Consider the following 16,094-nt stretch of genomic DNA (forward strand, 5'->3'; position numbering starts at 1 on the left):
TGACGAACAGTGCATACAGCTTTAATATTTTGCTAATACTAAACATCGTGATTCACTATTTTTGCTATAGTTTATTGCAGTTCATTTTTTTAGGAAGGGGGGCAGAATCCCGTTACACTTTAAATATGTGGTAGAGAATTATATCTAATACTCAAAAATTAAGCTGTCTAGTAGTCTGAGTATTGTACAGGAGCTAGTGCTGGGTAATATAAGGTCTCCATGAGCATCTGGTTAATGGACAAGGCTGTACTATGTCACTGTGATTTGTTTTCAAGCAGTTGAATCCTGTTCTCATAAGTAACAGCAATTATTTTCTATTTTTAATTCTTTTCACTCCTTTAATACTATTTGCTATATTAAAGGAGATGACTGGAATATGTGTAAAAGCGTTAAGTTGACCTAGTAAATTTAAAAAAATTGCATTTGACAGGTTTTTAACGCCAGCCACCTTCTCTGTCAGGATACTGTGAATATTTTCACTCTGCTGTGTAAGACACATCAGGTATGCTACAGTAACATCTCTACCTGAGGAAGTAGACTAAAGGATTTTCAGGTATAAAAATAATTTTTTTTTTCCCCTGGTTAATACTCCTTTGCAGTATTTGCTGGCTGAAGGAAATTGTGTTTCTTCCAGATTTGAAGTAGGTAGACAGCAGCATCATGTATTCTGTGATGAAGGGGAGAAAAGTGTAATCAAAGTGTGGGAAGGAGCAGTGTTTGGGAGTTCCTTAGCTCTTGGTACTTGTGCTAAAGCAACAATTTTATGTTCCTTACAGTCAATTTAGACTCGATTTGCCAGTGAAATGCTGAGTATTATCCTACGGTTTGTGGTTAGTAGCACATCTGATTAAACCAATTACTATATACTCAGTTAAAAGAATATATTTCTTATTGACTTTGTTTAGGATGTGCTGAAAGACCTGCCTGCTTCATGTCACATGCTGCAGACGTGCTACTGTTTTTACTCAGTTATAGCTTTTAGGCTCAATAAGCTGCAGTCTTTCCGCTCACATCTCTCATGTTCCTAATTATATTGACTCTGTATGTCAGGTCTAGAAAGACTAATGGGCTCCTGCATTTTTTCCCCTGCTTTGAACTAAATTCCCAATGCAGCAGCCAATGGAGCAGGTGAGGGACTTTTGACAGTAATTCTGCACATCTGCTTACACATGCATCTGTAGCTTTGTGAGTGCTGGTATAATATTTACCAATTTCTGCCTGTCTTAAGAGAATGTGATTTATATTTGATTGTAAAGCTGAGGAAAAAAATCTGAGTTTCTTTACCCCCCTTCCTGTTTTCTCAGCAGCATAATGTGTCAGTACTGTAAATGAGGGGTATTTTTGCAACAGTTGTGTTGTGATGAGACACTTCAGACAATCAAATTTGTTCTGTTACTCAGTGAAACACAACAAAGGAAACATCTGTTCTGCGAAGTCTGCAATGATACAGCTTGAAGTAACAGGATTCTGTTGTCTCAGCTGGAATTGGTTGAAGTTTTGTTGAATTTTCAGTAATGTGTACAAATATAGCAGAACTCTTCCAGCACTTCTGCATCATGCTAGGGATTGGCTGAGTAAATTTGCAGTCTCTGCTACTTCGTTCGCTGCCTTACTGACTTTAGTTTTGTATATGTATTTTCAATATTATTCTCTTTGTTCTTAGGCTAAAATGTAAGAGTCTCTAAAGCATTTGCATTGGTTACCAAGGGTTTTTACTAGAATTGAGTGGTTATATGTGCAGTGATATTTTCTCCCAGACTGTTAGTGGCAAACTGTAGCTGCACAGGGAAAAATGATAATGATTTTCCACCCAAAACAACATAATCAGAGGAGATCTCTAAACTGTGAAGTTGCCTTGCATACATGATGCACACGTTCATTCATTCCTTAAGAAAGTAATGGAAATCTTTGGTTCATTCCTATTTTAGTGGTATTCAGAAGTGGCTTAGAGATTTTGTCCTATTTTGATAAAGAAGTGGATGCTAGTTCACCTATGCTCACAAAGCTGCAGCAATCCAGTGAAACAGTGGCAGGGACTAATTTAACCATTTACAGCTGCTTCTTGGTGTGGTAGAGTAAAAGTCCTGTATAAATTCAGTAGGAGTAGGATGTGGATACACTTGATGTCATGGGAAGAAGGAAACCTAGATGAACGTCCTGCTTGTACAGTAAATAGAGGATCGGACAAAAGTGGGAATAGGAAGTTAACTGAGTGATGAAACAGGAACCAAGTGATGCCACACTTACCCTTGAAGAAGTTCTTTAAATGCATCTATTGATGTTAAATGATGGGTGCGTGATCTTTTTGTTCTGTGCAATCAACCCCCACCCCTCAAATGTCATATTCTTTGAAAAGTGGCCATCCACTTAGATTATATTTGGTTTTTTCCTCCAGTGTGATGGGGGTTGCTTTGCTCTTGGTTCATTGCAACACTTCTTTCATAAGCTTATGACAGTTTTTACAAGCAGAACATGTTGTGTCCAAGGGTTGTTAGGCTGTTTTGGTGTCCTTCGGCTCTGGTTCATCTGAGTCCACTGTGCCCCAAATACAAGTGCAATCAATGACCAGTTTCCATGTATTGGCACAACTGTGTGCCATTCAAGTGGCTTCTCAGTTGCCTCTCGTAAGCACAATACACTCAATCAAGTTCCCAAGTTCACAAACTCGAGATTATTGTAGAAACAAATTTTGACCACTTTGTAGTTAGGCTATAGAAATATTTTCCTGGATGTAAATCATTAATTCTGTGCTCTAAGCCAGGACTCTGAATTGATAATTAATTATAGAAACATCGCTCACTTCTAGCACTACAAGATATGTAGGTCTCAAAGAATACTCTTAAAAGTCAGACCTGTCTTGAGCAGAAGACATTGTGTGATTTAATGAGAATGCAGATAAACAGGAAAAGAAGATGAATGTATGCTCTGTTATTTTTGATCTTAAACTGTGTTCTGCTACCCAAGTGATAACAATACAAATTCCTTAGAAACTTTCTGTTGTTGTGGCTTTGGAGTAATGGCAGACTATTTGGTACTATACCCTGGTCTGAACTCTGAGAGTCCTTCCAGAACCTGTATACTTTGAGTTTTATTAGCGTTCTTGGAGTAATTAATATTCTGAGCTTTAAATGCTTTCATGAAATGGGAACTTTTTGTTTTAAAAGCTTTTTCATCTAACATGAATTCAATCTAAATTAATACATCTCTTAACATAAGACAATTATAATCCTTTTCTGCTTTGACACTATTACGCTTTTGGGATTTGACTTTTTTTTTTAAATTACAATGCAGAGCAAGGCACACATAGTAGTAAATTGTCTTGTGACTCAGTTGCATGTATTTCGTCTGTGCTACAGCGTTTATATGTGACAATAGAGCATTTAATGTATTGGATGTATCTTCTGAATGAGACAGAAGCGTGGGTCTGCTCTTCTTAAAAATTTTAGTTGAGAAGTCATGTTTTTCTGTAGCTTGTAAAGTATGTAAAAACCCACAAAATTGTTCTTAGTTGCTCTGAAATGTTTTTCAAATGAGTGTGTCCAGTCTTGTGAGTATATGTGGATGGGCTGTTATGGGGGTGGGGGAAAGGGAAGGGATGAGGAAGAATAAGAGAACTGTCATGAAGAGATAAAGCATATTTTTCTTGAAACTGTTTAACACAGCTAAATACATGCATTACATGCATATATTGATGGATAATTTTAATTCTCTAATTTAACAGGGAGCAGTTATCAACCACTAAACCTAAGTCCTAAGGTTATTTGCAGTATTGATGCACCCCTCTTCTGGAAAACACACCTTTGTATGTTTTTTTTTTTTTCTGTGAAAATGAGCTACTAAAACACCTGTCAGTAGACTACCATAAACCTCTTCTTGCTATAAAATCTGGGATGTATTCCTAATAGCAAGGTTCCTACTTTTCTCTCATGGTCTTTGTGGAAATGGTAGAATGGTATATGGAGATAATATTTTGCAGATAGAAAGCTATCAGGAATGATGGAGATAATATTTTTCAGATAGAAAGCCATCAGGAATGCTAATGCTGCTGCATTGGTAGGGTTAGGGTGATGGGATATGTCATAGCACTCATTTAAAATAAAGGTTCTGGAGTCAAAATCAAACCTTTCCATTGCAGTTGTATTTGATCATGTCTGATATTATGCTATGTTGTAGATCTACCCTGGGTAGCCCAGTGCGGTGACACAGCTGATCTGGAGAAGCCAATGGGAGCCCTGGGGAGAGTTCTCTTTTCTTTATGAAGGGCTGGGTGCCTTGGAATGGATTTGGCCTGAAAGCAGGGCCTGCACTTTATCAAATAAGGCTGTCCTGGCATAGGAATGGTATTCCCCAATTTAGCATTCCCACCGAAACCTTCCAAACCACAGCATCTCTGTCAGTCCCCCTTTTCCCTGCCCCCTCCCCTGCGTAAGGATGGAGAGGAGAATTAGGGGCACAAAAAGTAAAGATTACAGGTTGAAATAAGAACAATTTACTGGAAACAGCAGTGGAATAAGAAAGCAAACAGTAACAGCTACACTATCAATAACAAAGTGTACAAAATAGGCAAACACCGCTCACCATGCAGAACTGGCTAACCCAGTGCTTCCCCGAAGTGATGAGGTGGTACAGAATAGCCTCTGGGTCCTGGCCATGCCCCTCTTGGCTACTGCAAAAATTAACCCCATCCTGGCCTGAACCTGACATAAATAACTTCTGAAGCACCTGTGACTTCTGCAGCCCAGTTCTCAGTTTGTGGAGTTCCTCACGTTTTTTGGAGGCAGAAGGAAGATTCAGTTGAAATGGAAGTCCCAAGAGATGCTGCAAAACGTCTTCCTCGTGTGGCTTGTGTAGTATTTTCTACAGTCAGTGTCTGGCTTGCAGGTAGACATCTCTGCTTTCCAAACCAAAAGAGGTGCAGATACCTACAGCAGGGTTGGAAATAGGCAGTGTCTCCTAAAATCTCATTCTCAGCCAGCAGAGTTGGGATGTTTTGGTCAAAAGTCTTGTATTCTTAATGTTGCTGCTAAAGAGTACGTGAAGAGTCTCTCAGACTCCTGCCCCTGCTTTGTCAGCTGAGTCTTTTTCCTTCTGATAGGTCCCTGTTAAACTACTTGCCAGATGAATGCTTCTGGACTTGTATTAGCTGAAACTATGTGCTGTAATGGTAGAAGGCGTTGTAATTGTGTCTTTTACAGTTCATGCTCAGAGATGAAGTACAGCCCCTGCTCAGTTCTCCACATGCTTTTTAGTCATACTCAAGCTATTGTGCAGCATCTGCCTGTGCATGCTTTACACTGAGTGTCTTTCAGCAGCTGAATTACACAACATCTTTCTTTTCATATGTGACTGACTGTTCTGAACAAACTCTAACTTGAGATGGCTTGCAATTTTCATTTAGAAATCATAACTTGGTTTTTAAAATTAGCTTGCAGCAAATCGACTTCACAAATAGTTAAAGTGAATAACTGCCTGTAAAAGGTAATGCTGTGGTAGCATTGAAGGTTGAGAAGGCAAGGAACTACATGTCACAGCACTGCTTATTAAATAATGCTCCATGCTTTTGAAAAGACCATTGGTTGGTTCAAGACTTACATGCAATACTAAAATTAAAGCTGCAACACAATTATTCTCTCTAAAGCTTATTATATTTCACTGTTTTAAATTTGCCTTTGGGTTTTGAGAAAGCTTCCTGACTTCATAGGGATGTAGTGTACTTTGGGCTTAGGGAACGAAGGTACAAAAGAACAGTAAGTTTGTTTGGGGTTCTGTACAGAGTGTTCCTTGCAAGTGGTGAACTTGTGCAGCACTGCTGTCTGTTACAGCAGTGATAAGAGCACTGTGTCGTGTTACTGTGGAATTGCCAATGCACTGATGTTCTCAACACAAGTTATGGAAGTCTTGATACATAGAAAACAGACAAAATTTCTAAAGCTTTCTAGTTCATTCATTTGGTTAAACTTGTGCTTGTACTCATTTTAATGTTACTTAATTTAAATTCTCTTTCTTTATGATGCATATAGTTATTATCTTGATTTTTCTTTGTATGTGTTGAACAGTTAACTATATTAATCCAGAATAAGCAAGGACTTAAATTAAGACAAGATTTTTCAATTATGTGTGTTTTATTCTATCTAAGATTATGCTGTTTATATCTGTTCTTTCTTAAAGAGTCAATAAGATGTAAACAGTAATGTGCATGAAGTAAAAGAGGAAGCAAGTATATTTTAGGTGCTAAGAAAAACTGCTTTGAAAGTAATAGCGCTTACTTTATTTCCCTGTAATGAAACTATTGATATATTACAGGTGATAGAAAAGCTAACATTTGAGGATATCCTCCAGATTAAATAGCTTGAAAGAGTAGGGATTCTGCATGCCAGAGAATGGGGTGTAAGCTGACTGGACTAAGTTGTCTTACAGGTGGTCAGTTTTGACTGACTATGGTTATCAATATGCAGATGTACTTAGAGTGTGCTTTGGTGCAGTAGGCAACAGGGAAGAAATAGTAAAATAGGATTAAAAAAGGCAGCAAGGAGGAAGTAGTTAAGGAAGATGAAAAAATAAGATTCAAGTGGAAGTTATTTTCTCTCACTTCATTTTGGCGCTGTACTGTTAGGGCTGCTTTTGTCCTGCTTAAAAAAATAGATCTGATTTACTATGGCTTGTATAAATTCAAGTGAATATATCAATGATTGTAGTCTCGTATCTCTGTCCTGGTGACTTGTTTTGCTGACGTGAGTCATTTGGTTGTCTTGGGAGAGATTTCCCCTTGGTAGTAAAGGGTAAATACAAGGTTAGTTGAGCACAAATGTGGTTTGTAATTGATTGCTAATCTGAAATTAAGCAAATAAATTTGCCAGGAGTCAAAGACCAGGATTAAAAAATTCAAAAGCCTGTGCTATTGGGAATCTTACCTTCTGCTTGAGACCTTTTAGAAAGCTTTCATCATGAATGTTTTGGGTCATGTGTGCCCATGTGACTATTTGCCAGCATTGTAAATGGCCTTGCAACCTCATGACTTCAGCCATAGGTGGTTTGTTGTTTTTTATTTTTCCCCCTCTTGACAGAATTCAAAGGTTATAGAAGACTGGGTTATACTCTGATATGTGAAGTATTTGATGCTTTACAGCCCAGAAACCTCCACGCAGTATTCTGTGGTACTGGATACTTTGCAGAAGAGACAACTGCATTTAAGACAGTTATTTATAGTTTCTGTATGGTCTAGTTGATATATGCTTGCTTTCTATAGACTATGTTTTTCCTTAATTGCTGGCATCAAAACTGAATTGAGGTCTCTCATCTGTGGCTGAATATTAGTAGATCTTTTCAAAAAAACTGTAATGGCTATCATTCAGAAGGACTTCTCTATTTGATGGGCAAGTATATCACTTCGTCGTATTCCAAGTGGAAATTGTTTGAGAAGCATATGTGCACAGGATCAGGAAGTCTTATTTAAATCTATATCATGGAAAAGTCTGTTGACTCCTGACTCTTTAAGGCTGATGTTCCACATTGTGGTATAAAGTGTAAGCTCTAAATAAGAGCTTCTATCTAAGGCTGCTTCTGTCACTGACAGATGGGAGGGGAAAATGGGAAGCAAAACTGAATAACGCCCTTGGCAAGATGAAATTAAAATTGACTGCAGTTTCAGTTCCTAAGGTCCAGTAATCTTTACAAACCACTGGAAACAAATGTTCAGAACACTTATCTTTGTGTGTTGACTACTGTATTATGCAGAAGACTGCAGAATGACCATAGTGAATCAGACCAGAATTTCTGAAACCTTATTGTCTAACAGTGGCTGTTAATAGAGGCCAAGAAAGGAACTGAGAGAAAACTGGAAGAGTGTGCTGGGGAGCAACCTCTGACTCCAGCTTTCTGAACTAGAAGTGCTTATATATTTAGTGGCTCTGAGTAGATCCTTCCATGCATATGTCCAGGTGCTTTTTTTTTCCTGTGCATTTATATAAAGTTAATGTACTCAGACCTGTATGCATACTTCCTTCCTACATTGTTTTTCGTAACTCCTGTTTGTTTGGAGCCTGTCACCTATAGTATCACCTAAAACTTGTTATTTCTCTTGTTAGAAGGTGCTGAATAACCATCTCTCATTCTAGGAATTTGCTTGAGCCTGAGTCAGTGATGCTTGGTGCACCGTGGCTGTCGTCATCTTTTAAACTGAAGATGGCAATTATCAGAGAATATTTGATACCAAGTCTTTGAGCACTGTTTACAGTTGTATATCTGAATAGAGCATGTGACTGTTTCAGGCTTAGCACAATGGGGTTTTTGTTGGGGTTTTGTCGAAGTCAAGAAGTCAGACCTCACTTTTGTGGTTTCTGAAACCTGTCAGAGTGGCTTTTGGAGTCCACACTAGCATCTGTTTCTTTTCTCAAGAGACTTCAAATGTTTTGCTACCCATTACTGCACCTACAAGTATCTGAACAGAACAGCTTGACCATATTCAAAACTGTATAGTAAATGAACAGATCACTGTATCACTAGAATGAGTTGTGCATTGACATCAGGAAAATACATTCTCCTCTTTGTCAGTCGAATCAAGAATACACTTGTCTGAGTGCTCTTTCCTGTTCTGTGCTTTACCAGGGATTGTGTCTTTGTCTCTGAAACAAGGAGAGAAAAGTGTTCAGCAATGTGAATTTTAAGTGTAGACTGTAGTCCTTAAGTGAACTTGATAAATCAAGTAGAGCTGACTAAAAGGTTTCTAATACTACTTGTACTACATCTAAAGGTAAGAAAAATTGAGTCCTAATTGGCCCATCCCTACTTCTGTGTGCAAACTACTACAGAAGAGAAGATGAGCATTTACTAGGGACTTAAGGGTCTCTTGTGGGTCTGATGCATCCTAATGGAATGCTCACAAGTTTACTTTGTCCCTATTCTGGGGTGAGTTGACACATTTGGCAGATGGTTCATAAATAGCTTAACTTTCTGTTCCATGTTTCCCTTAAGCTAATTTTTAAATTTTTTTTAAGCAAACAATACAGACTTCCAAGCAGATACTTTACAGATTAGGTAAGGATGCAGTATATGCTTTCTCTTCTCTTCCAGCAATTCCCAGAGTGTGGGACTTGAGCAGTTTTTGGCTCCTGGTTTTGTTCTTTCCAGCTCGTGACTTTCCCTAGCAAATACCTAATACTGCGGTTTCAGAAGGTCAATTCTGCAGAACTCAAGAGTTTGTTTTTATCCAAGTCCAGCCTCCTTGTACTTAATCCAGATGCACATGCATTCTGTGGATGAGTTCTGCAAACACTGGATAGCTGTAAAGAGCAAGAAAGCCACCTATTGTGAGAATTTATTTTTAAAGAAAAACCTGTGCATGTGTTGTCTGTGATGTCATTCAAATGCATGATTTGATATTATTATATTAAAGTCTTGAGTGATGTGTATGAAAATCCAAAGCCATTTAAGTAGATGGATGCATTAGTAAGTTTGCAAGAGAATATGTCTTAATTTGTCTTGGCTGGCCCTCCACCAGCTCAGTGCCTAGTAACTTTTTCTCCCTCCTCTATTAAAAAACAGGAAATTCAGTAAGTTCCTGATGTATTTGTGCTGTAATGGGTGAGGGGGGGAAAATTACCTTCTTAGGGACTTTGCAGAAGTCTCTTCTAAATGAGACTTGGCTTTTGTCAGATAAATTTCCTTGGTATCTTATTTGAGTTGTACTACTCACCTTGAAACAAACCAAAAATTGGTTCTATAAGGAGATTATAAGACTTATATTATTGTATTAGAGCAAGACCAATTGACAGCTCTCAGAGGCTGCTTAGGACTTGGGCATTGTTAATTATTATTTATTATAAATCCTTTCTTTGGCTGCTAATCCAAGTTGAGAGTCTTGCGGAAAAGTCAGAAGGCGCAAGCATACAGGTTGTATTAGCCATATAAATATAAACAATTAGCCATGTGTTAGCTAGACTGCATAAGCTATGCCTGCTTTCATGTGGCAGTTATGAAGATAAGACCTGCAATGAGAGAGTATCACCTAAAGTGGCTTTACTTCATGTGTGAGACAAGTTAATAATATATATGTGTCTAACAAAAATTCAACAGAGATGAACCACCTGGCTGTTACTGAGTTGCATCACAAGTGGTTGTGTGGTATTTAAATAATTGAGACTTCTTGATCTTTCCAGTAACAATCTTCATCAGGACATACAAATGAACAAGGAGCATGGGGACTTTTGAAGCGGCTTGTCACGTTTAATCAAAGTGGTGTTTGATTTATGGTGACAAAAGCAAGTTGTTTTTAAAGAAATTCTCAAACTCCACTCATTTGAAATCTTTGCAGGGACTTAGTAGGAAGAGACCAAGGAAAAAATACTCATTTAAAGAGAATAACATGCTGATCTTAAAACAAGACTTCTATTGGAAAAATGCTGTGTAGTAGTTGAATTTTCATTACAGTTTTGGCATATATAAAGTATATTCTTAATACAATTTTACTTTTTTTTTTTTTTTTAATAATCCCCAAAGTTGCAGGTATTTATTTTATCCACTTTATGTTGTTTTAATTCTGTAGTGACTGGGACATCTCATGCTTAACAGTGGCCTATATCTTGCAGTTATATCCACTGAAACAAAGCTGTAATTAAGGCATGCTTTTTTAATCCTCTGGGTCTTTTTTTTTTTTTTCTGTAGAAGGTTATTTTGGTCCACTTAGTGTTAGAAATCCCATTTTAGACTTACTTTTTGTAAACTTTTTGTGGGCTTCAGCAAAAAATTGTGTTGTTAAGTGAAATTTGTTAATCCTCCTTTTGGAACAGTCTTCGTTTTTCCAACTCTGTCCAAATATTGTGCTGGTCCAACTTGATCTGTTATTTAACTAGGACAAATGAGGCAGTCTTCAGCAAAGCAGTAGATTGTCTGCCTGTTTAAATAGATCCCACACAGCTGATGTGTGAAATTGAGGCTTTTTTTTCCTTCTAGGGGACATCAATCTAACACATAATCTTTATTTTCATGGAAAATATTTTTAAAGTTAGAGTTCTTATTTGTGATACTCAAATGTGTGTTGCTGTGGGCTAAACAGGTATGTATGGATTTTTTAGTGCATAAAGGTAAAATATGGACAGTCTATCTCCTGTGTGTTTCAACTGCCTTAACTCTCAATGGAATGCCTCTGCTCCTTTAAAAATAAATATAAAAGATCTGATCAGCAAAAACTTTGCCCTGTTTCTTTTTTATAGATGTCATTTCAAAAGTTCATGCTTTTGCAAAAAAAAAAAAAAAGTCACCTTTAAATAGTTAGTCATAAAATTAGTCATAAAAACTTATTATTCTTACTCCAATGGATAATGCCAGCCAAGGATGCTCTTACTGTTTTTACTGGTCAAATGAAACCTCTCTGCTCTGGGAACCTTTAATCTGAAAATAATGCTTGATGAATCACTAGAGATAGGTGAGAAAAAAATGCATCTCTTAGATAAATGTGATATCAGCTATGGACTTGGTGTATCCAGGACTCCTCTTGACTCCAAAAATGGGATTTTTGCTTTGAACAATCAATATTAGGACAGGTATTTGTGGTGTTAGTAGGGCTCAGTAGGGAATGGTTACGATTGTCAGCTGTGCTGAAGCATGAGACGCTGCAAAAACCTTTGTCCACCTTCATAGGAATGAAAGTAGGGCTAGTAGATTGTGGGCTTCTGTAGGAACTGGTAAGGTGTTTGCTTCAGTAACTGTAGTAGGACTAGCCTTTGTGTTTGTTAGCACATGGTATTATCCTTAAAAGTTTCCCTTCACAGCAGAGTCTCTCACACAACCTATGCCGAGTATTCAGAGGTTGCTCCTCTGTATTTTCGTTGTTACATCTTCAGAGACTGTCAGTGCTGATCAGAAAGACTTGGTATTTAGCTAGATGAATATTCTTCATGGCAATCCTTCCTATTTCTTTGTTGATAAAGGGTGATAGGATGGGTGAGGTTTGAATGGATCTTTGGTGATTCTGAAGTCCAGCCACCTTAGCTCAAAGTAGTGAAAATTGAAACAGGTGTCTGGCTGCTCAGGATCTTATCAAACTGGGTTTTCAATGTCTCCAGGGATGGAGACTGCTCAGCCGCTCTGCCACTTGAGGCAATTTTCTGTGCTCTGAGATCCAGGGTTCCCGGGGGCTGCTCTTGCTGGTAACAACAGAAGCAAAGGTGGCAGTGAATACCTTGGCCTTTTCTGTATCTTCTCTCAGCAGATCCCTTGCTAATTCAGTCATGGAGCCCTAGTTTTCCTGTTGCTGATGATATTTTTGCAAAAGCCCATGAACCATTCTAGAACATTGCTGATCCTCCTTCTTGCATTGATCCTTCTTACTGGGATCCTGTGATCTCCTTTGTCATGGTCATTGCAGCTGTGTCTGCCCTGACCTTGATTGACATCACTGGCCAGTTTTTCCATGTTTGTAATTACGATGTTCAGCAGAGGGCCTGCCCTTGGCTCCTCAGTCACCTGTTTCAGGAAGTGATAATCAATGCAGTCCAAAAACCACTTGGGTTGCTTGTTTCCTCTTCTGCTACCTTTCCAAGAGATAAGAGGGTAGTTCATGCTCCATGTGAGGACCAGGTGCCTGTAAATGTGAGGCTTCTTCAGCTGTATGAAGAGGGCTTCCTATGTTTTGTCTTGCTCAGGTGATGAGTAGCAAACACCTGCCGTAATGTCACCCATGTTTGTTCTGCCCTCTCATCTGTGACCTGTAAGCTCCCAGCTGTCTCATCGTCCACAGCAGGGCCAAGCTCCATGTGTCCCTGCTGCTCTCCCAAATAAAGGATGGCTTTCCTGCCTCACAATCCTTAAAGAGCCCATATCCAGCCATGGCAGTAGTCTGGTCTCCAAAAATCAAGTGCTTACGCTTCCTTGCCCTTCCCTATTGTCCTTTCATCCTCCAAAGGCAGTGTTCTTGTAAGCTTTGTGCACACTCGTGTATCTTTCTAGGGTGGTGAGAGGCTGTTGCCACAGCTGATTTCACCTGTCCAGGTCTGTTATTTAATGATCGTGCAAGTGAGGAGAAGGGGGCATAGAAGTCTCTGGTTGCCTTATGGTATTATTGTGTATTAAAATGATTCTTAAAATGAAATTGCTGAACAGCCTGTTCGATTCCTTTTGCCATTCATGTCTGAATAGTCATTTCCACAACCCTGTCTGTGCACTGAAAGCTTTTGGCCACTACTTAAAACCTTATTTAAGTTTGTGCTTCCCCACTCCTCTTGCTTTGGAGTGTTATAGTGAGCTCTTGCTATTATCATATCTGGTTCTTGTCCCTTTAGGATTCTTAAAATATACTGTATATAGTCTGTATATGCTCTACTACAGTCTGGATTTCAGAACAAAATATTTGTATTTGTGTTATAAAAGGCAGTTCTTCCCTCTCATCTTTTCCTTGCGTGTCATTCATGGACAAGCCCATACTTGGATATCAGTACTTCAAAACTAGTTTTAAACTGGCAAAGTAAAACTGGACTGATGCCTTAAGAGGCCTCCTAGAAACAGAGACTAGACAGGAGTAAGGGAATAAAAGAGGTATTTATTTGAAAGGCCTTCAAAGGTGCACCCTGGGGAGCCTGAAGCTATTCTCAAAATGGACCCCAAGATGGACCCCAGGTCACGAGTTCTTCACTCTTTTATAGGTTTGGTTCATTTGCATAGCAGGGTTAATTCTCCAGTTAAAGCTTCAGTTTCCCCCACAGCTTAGCCCCCCATTAGAGGCTCTTTGGTTTATACTTTTTTGCCTAGGACAGTCTTGGTGTCCTTGGAAAGCAGGGCCGGAGAGGCTTTGTTATGTCTACCTAGCATGAGAGAGCAGAAATTAACAGGCTACAAGAAACTACACCAAGCAATACAGAATTTGAAAAATACAAAGGTTAAAACCTAAGGCATCAGGACGGGATATCTGCCATGACTGAACATTTCACCAAGACAGTGTTTATTTTTTTCTCAGATGAGTATTTAATTTTGTCTCTAGTTGAAATCCATGGGCACAGTTTGGATAAGCTAACAGCATGCTCTTTTAGTAGTTTTGTATCTTAATGCTATATTGGTCTTTTGTGTCAGAATAAGCTGCTCCAAGGGACAATTGTTTTTAAGTGATTTCTCAAAATTGAAGAGAAATCAGAAATTAGTTTCTGAAGCCACTCTGCATCTCCTGTGTTCAAGTCCTACTGCTGATGACCTCCCTCTGTCTGAGATTGGGTGGAGTGTTGGGCTGGGGAGTCCGTCTTAGGCTCCATGCTGAGGCAGCAGGCTCATTGTCTTGCAGTTGCCATGGTGGGGGAGGACTGAAAGGTTTCCATCCGCCTTTATTTCAGTGACCTTTTCCACGTAGGAATAGCAGTTGACTAGGAAAAACCTAAACAGTCATTTCTCTTCAGTCTGTACAGTTTCCTCTCAAGTTCTGTAACCTGAAAAATAAATTGAAATTGAGGAGGTAATATTTTTTGTTTTCAGAGTGCCATTTCTGCAAATCTTTGACTTACTGAGCTTCCTACACAGTACATAGTTGGAATTTATTAAACTGCTGTATGTGAAAACTCTTGTGTTTAATGCTTCCACCAGCGTGGATAAGTGAGGTACAATAAAAGTTCAAAGTAATGTCAGCATGTAAAATGTTAAAAAGTAAAAGCATGATAAGATTCTTTAAATATTCACAGAGACTTAATTTTCATCATCTGCTTAATGCAGTGACTGGAGTATTCACAACTGTGTTTGCTTACTCTTTCAGGCTGAAGGTTTTGAAGCAGATGTTGGAAGATGTTAGCTGTGGATACTGGGGTTGTGGAGGAGTGGTTATCAGAGTTCAAGGTAATACACTCTCGGGTCTTTGGCCAGAAGTGTTTGTATCACTGCTAGTGAAGTATGCAGGAGTACTTGCATCCTGTAGAAAATGAAAAATAGTAACCTTGGTGTCTCGGTTTTGGAGACAAAACTTCAGGAGGAAACACTCCGGAGTGAGTGTCTCCTCCAAAGGGAAAAGGGCCTTCCCTTTTCCTCCACCAATAAGACAAGTGGGTCACAGCAGATGAAAGTGGAAAAAAACCGAACTGTTTATTAACACCAAACAAAACCAGGGTGGAACAGGGAAAAAAAAAACCTCAAAATACAGCAAATGCCCAGAGAGGGAACGGACATCCGGGCTCAGACCAGCCAGGGCCACCCTATGGGCCCGCCGGAGCCACCTGCAGGCTCCCCGGACCAGCGAGGAGGGAAGGGAGGCAGTGAGGCAAGAGGGGCAAGGGAAGGGAAGAAGAACAAGACGAACCAACAGAACCTTTCTCCCGGTAGCCAGAACATAAAAGAAACCCAAAGAGCAGCACAGCACTCCCAGCGCACTCCCTCCCGAGCCCCAGAGACCCCCGAGCCATTGGGCTGAACCGTTCAATGCCCCCTCGGGTCCATGGCTCTGACCCCGGCCCCAGGTCCATCCAGCGTCCTTGGGCATTGAGCGGACGGTTAAGGAATAAAGCGGCTTCATAACATCACCCCAGAACGTTCCACCCCTTGTTCCATACCATCTGCTCAATGCCCAGATTAATACAATTCAGCTTTAAACACACACGTTTATACATATATATACAGCTAGGAATTGGATCTCTTGGGCAGGTGCCTTGACTTTGTTCTTTTGATGGCAAAGCTGGCTTCCAGGAGACTCTGGATGATCTTCTTTCCCAAATACCTCCAGTGCTGTGTTCCCCCACACAATGATGTCATCAATGTACTGCAGATGTTCTGGAGCCTCACCCTTTTCCAGTGGAGTCTGGATCAGTCCATGGCAGATGGTGCACTGTGCTTCCACCCCTGGGGCAGCCGGTTCCAGGTGTACTGCACACCCCTCCAGGTGAAAGCAAACTGAGGCCTGCACTCTGCTGCCAGAGGAATGGAGAAAAACACATTTGCAATATAAGTGGTGGCAGACCATTTTGCTGCTTTGGACTCCAGCTTGTATTGGAGCTCCAACATGTCTGGCATGGCAGGGCTCAGCAGTGGAGTTACTTCATTCAAGCCGCAATAGTCCACAGTCAATCTCCATTCCCCTTCTGACCTGCATACAGACCAAACAGGGCCTTGAGTGAGTGAAGTGGGCCTTGCTGACC

The 16,094-nt window shown here is 39.7% G+C and overlaps 1 protein-coding gene across 3 annotated transcripts in view; it reads left to right on the forward strand.

Annotated features, from left to right (window-relative positions):
* Positions 1-447: 447 nt before the first annotated feature.
* Positions 448-16,094, forward strand: part of FAM126A (family with sequence similarity 126 member A) — a 40,179-nt gene continuing 24,532 nt past the window's right edge. For 2 of the 3 annotated variants that reach the window (XM_017731192.1, XM_017731191.1), the window contains exons 1-2: positions 448-553; positions 14,726-14,805. In XM_017731192.1, coding sequence (XP_017586681.1) covers positions 14,755-14,805 — 51 coding nt within the window. In that variant the 5' untranslated portion in view covers positions 448-553; positions 14,726-14,754. The remainder of the gene's footprint in view (positions 554-14,725; positions 14,806-16,094) is intronic. The other variant, XM_008631342.2, reaches the window with a different exon arrangement.

This window comes from Corvus brachyrhynchos, unplaced genomic scaffold (genome assembly GCF_000691975.1).
Source record: "Corvus brachyrhynchos isolate BGI_N302 unplaced genomic scaffold, ASM69197v1 scaffold84, whole genome shotgun sequence".
NCBI classification, from domain to species: domain Eukaryota; kingdom Metazoa; phylum Chordata; class Aves; order Passeriformes; family Corvidae; genus Corvus; species Corvus brachyrhynchos.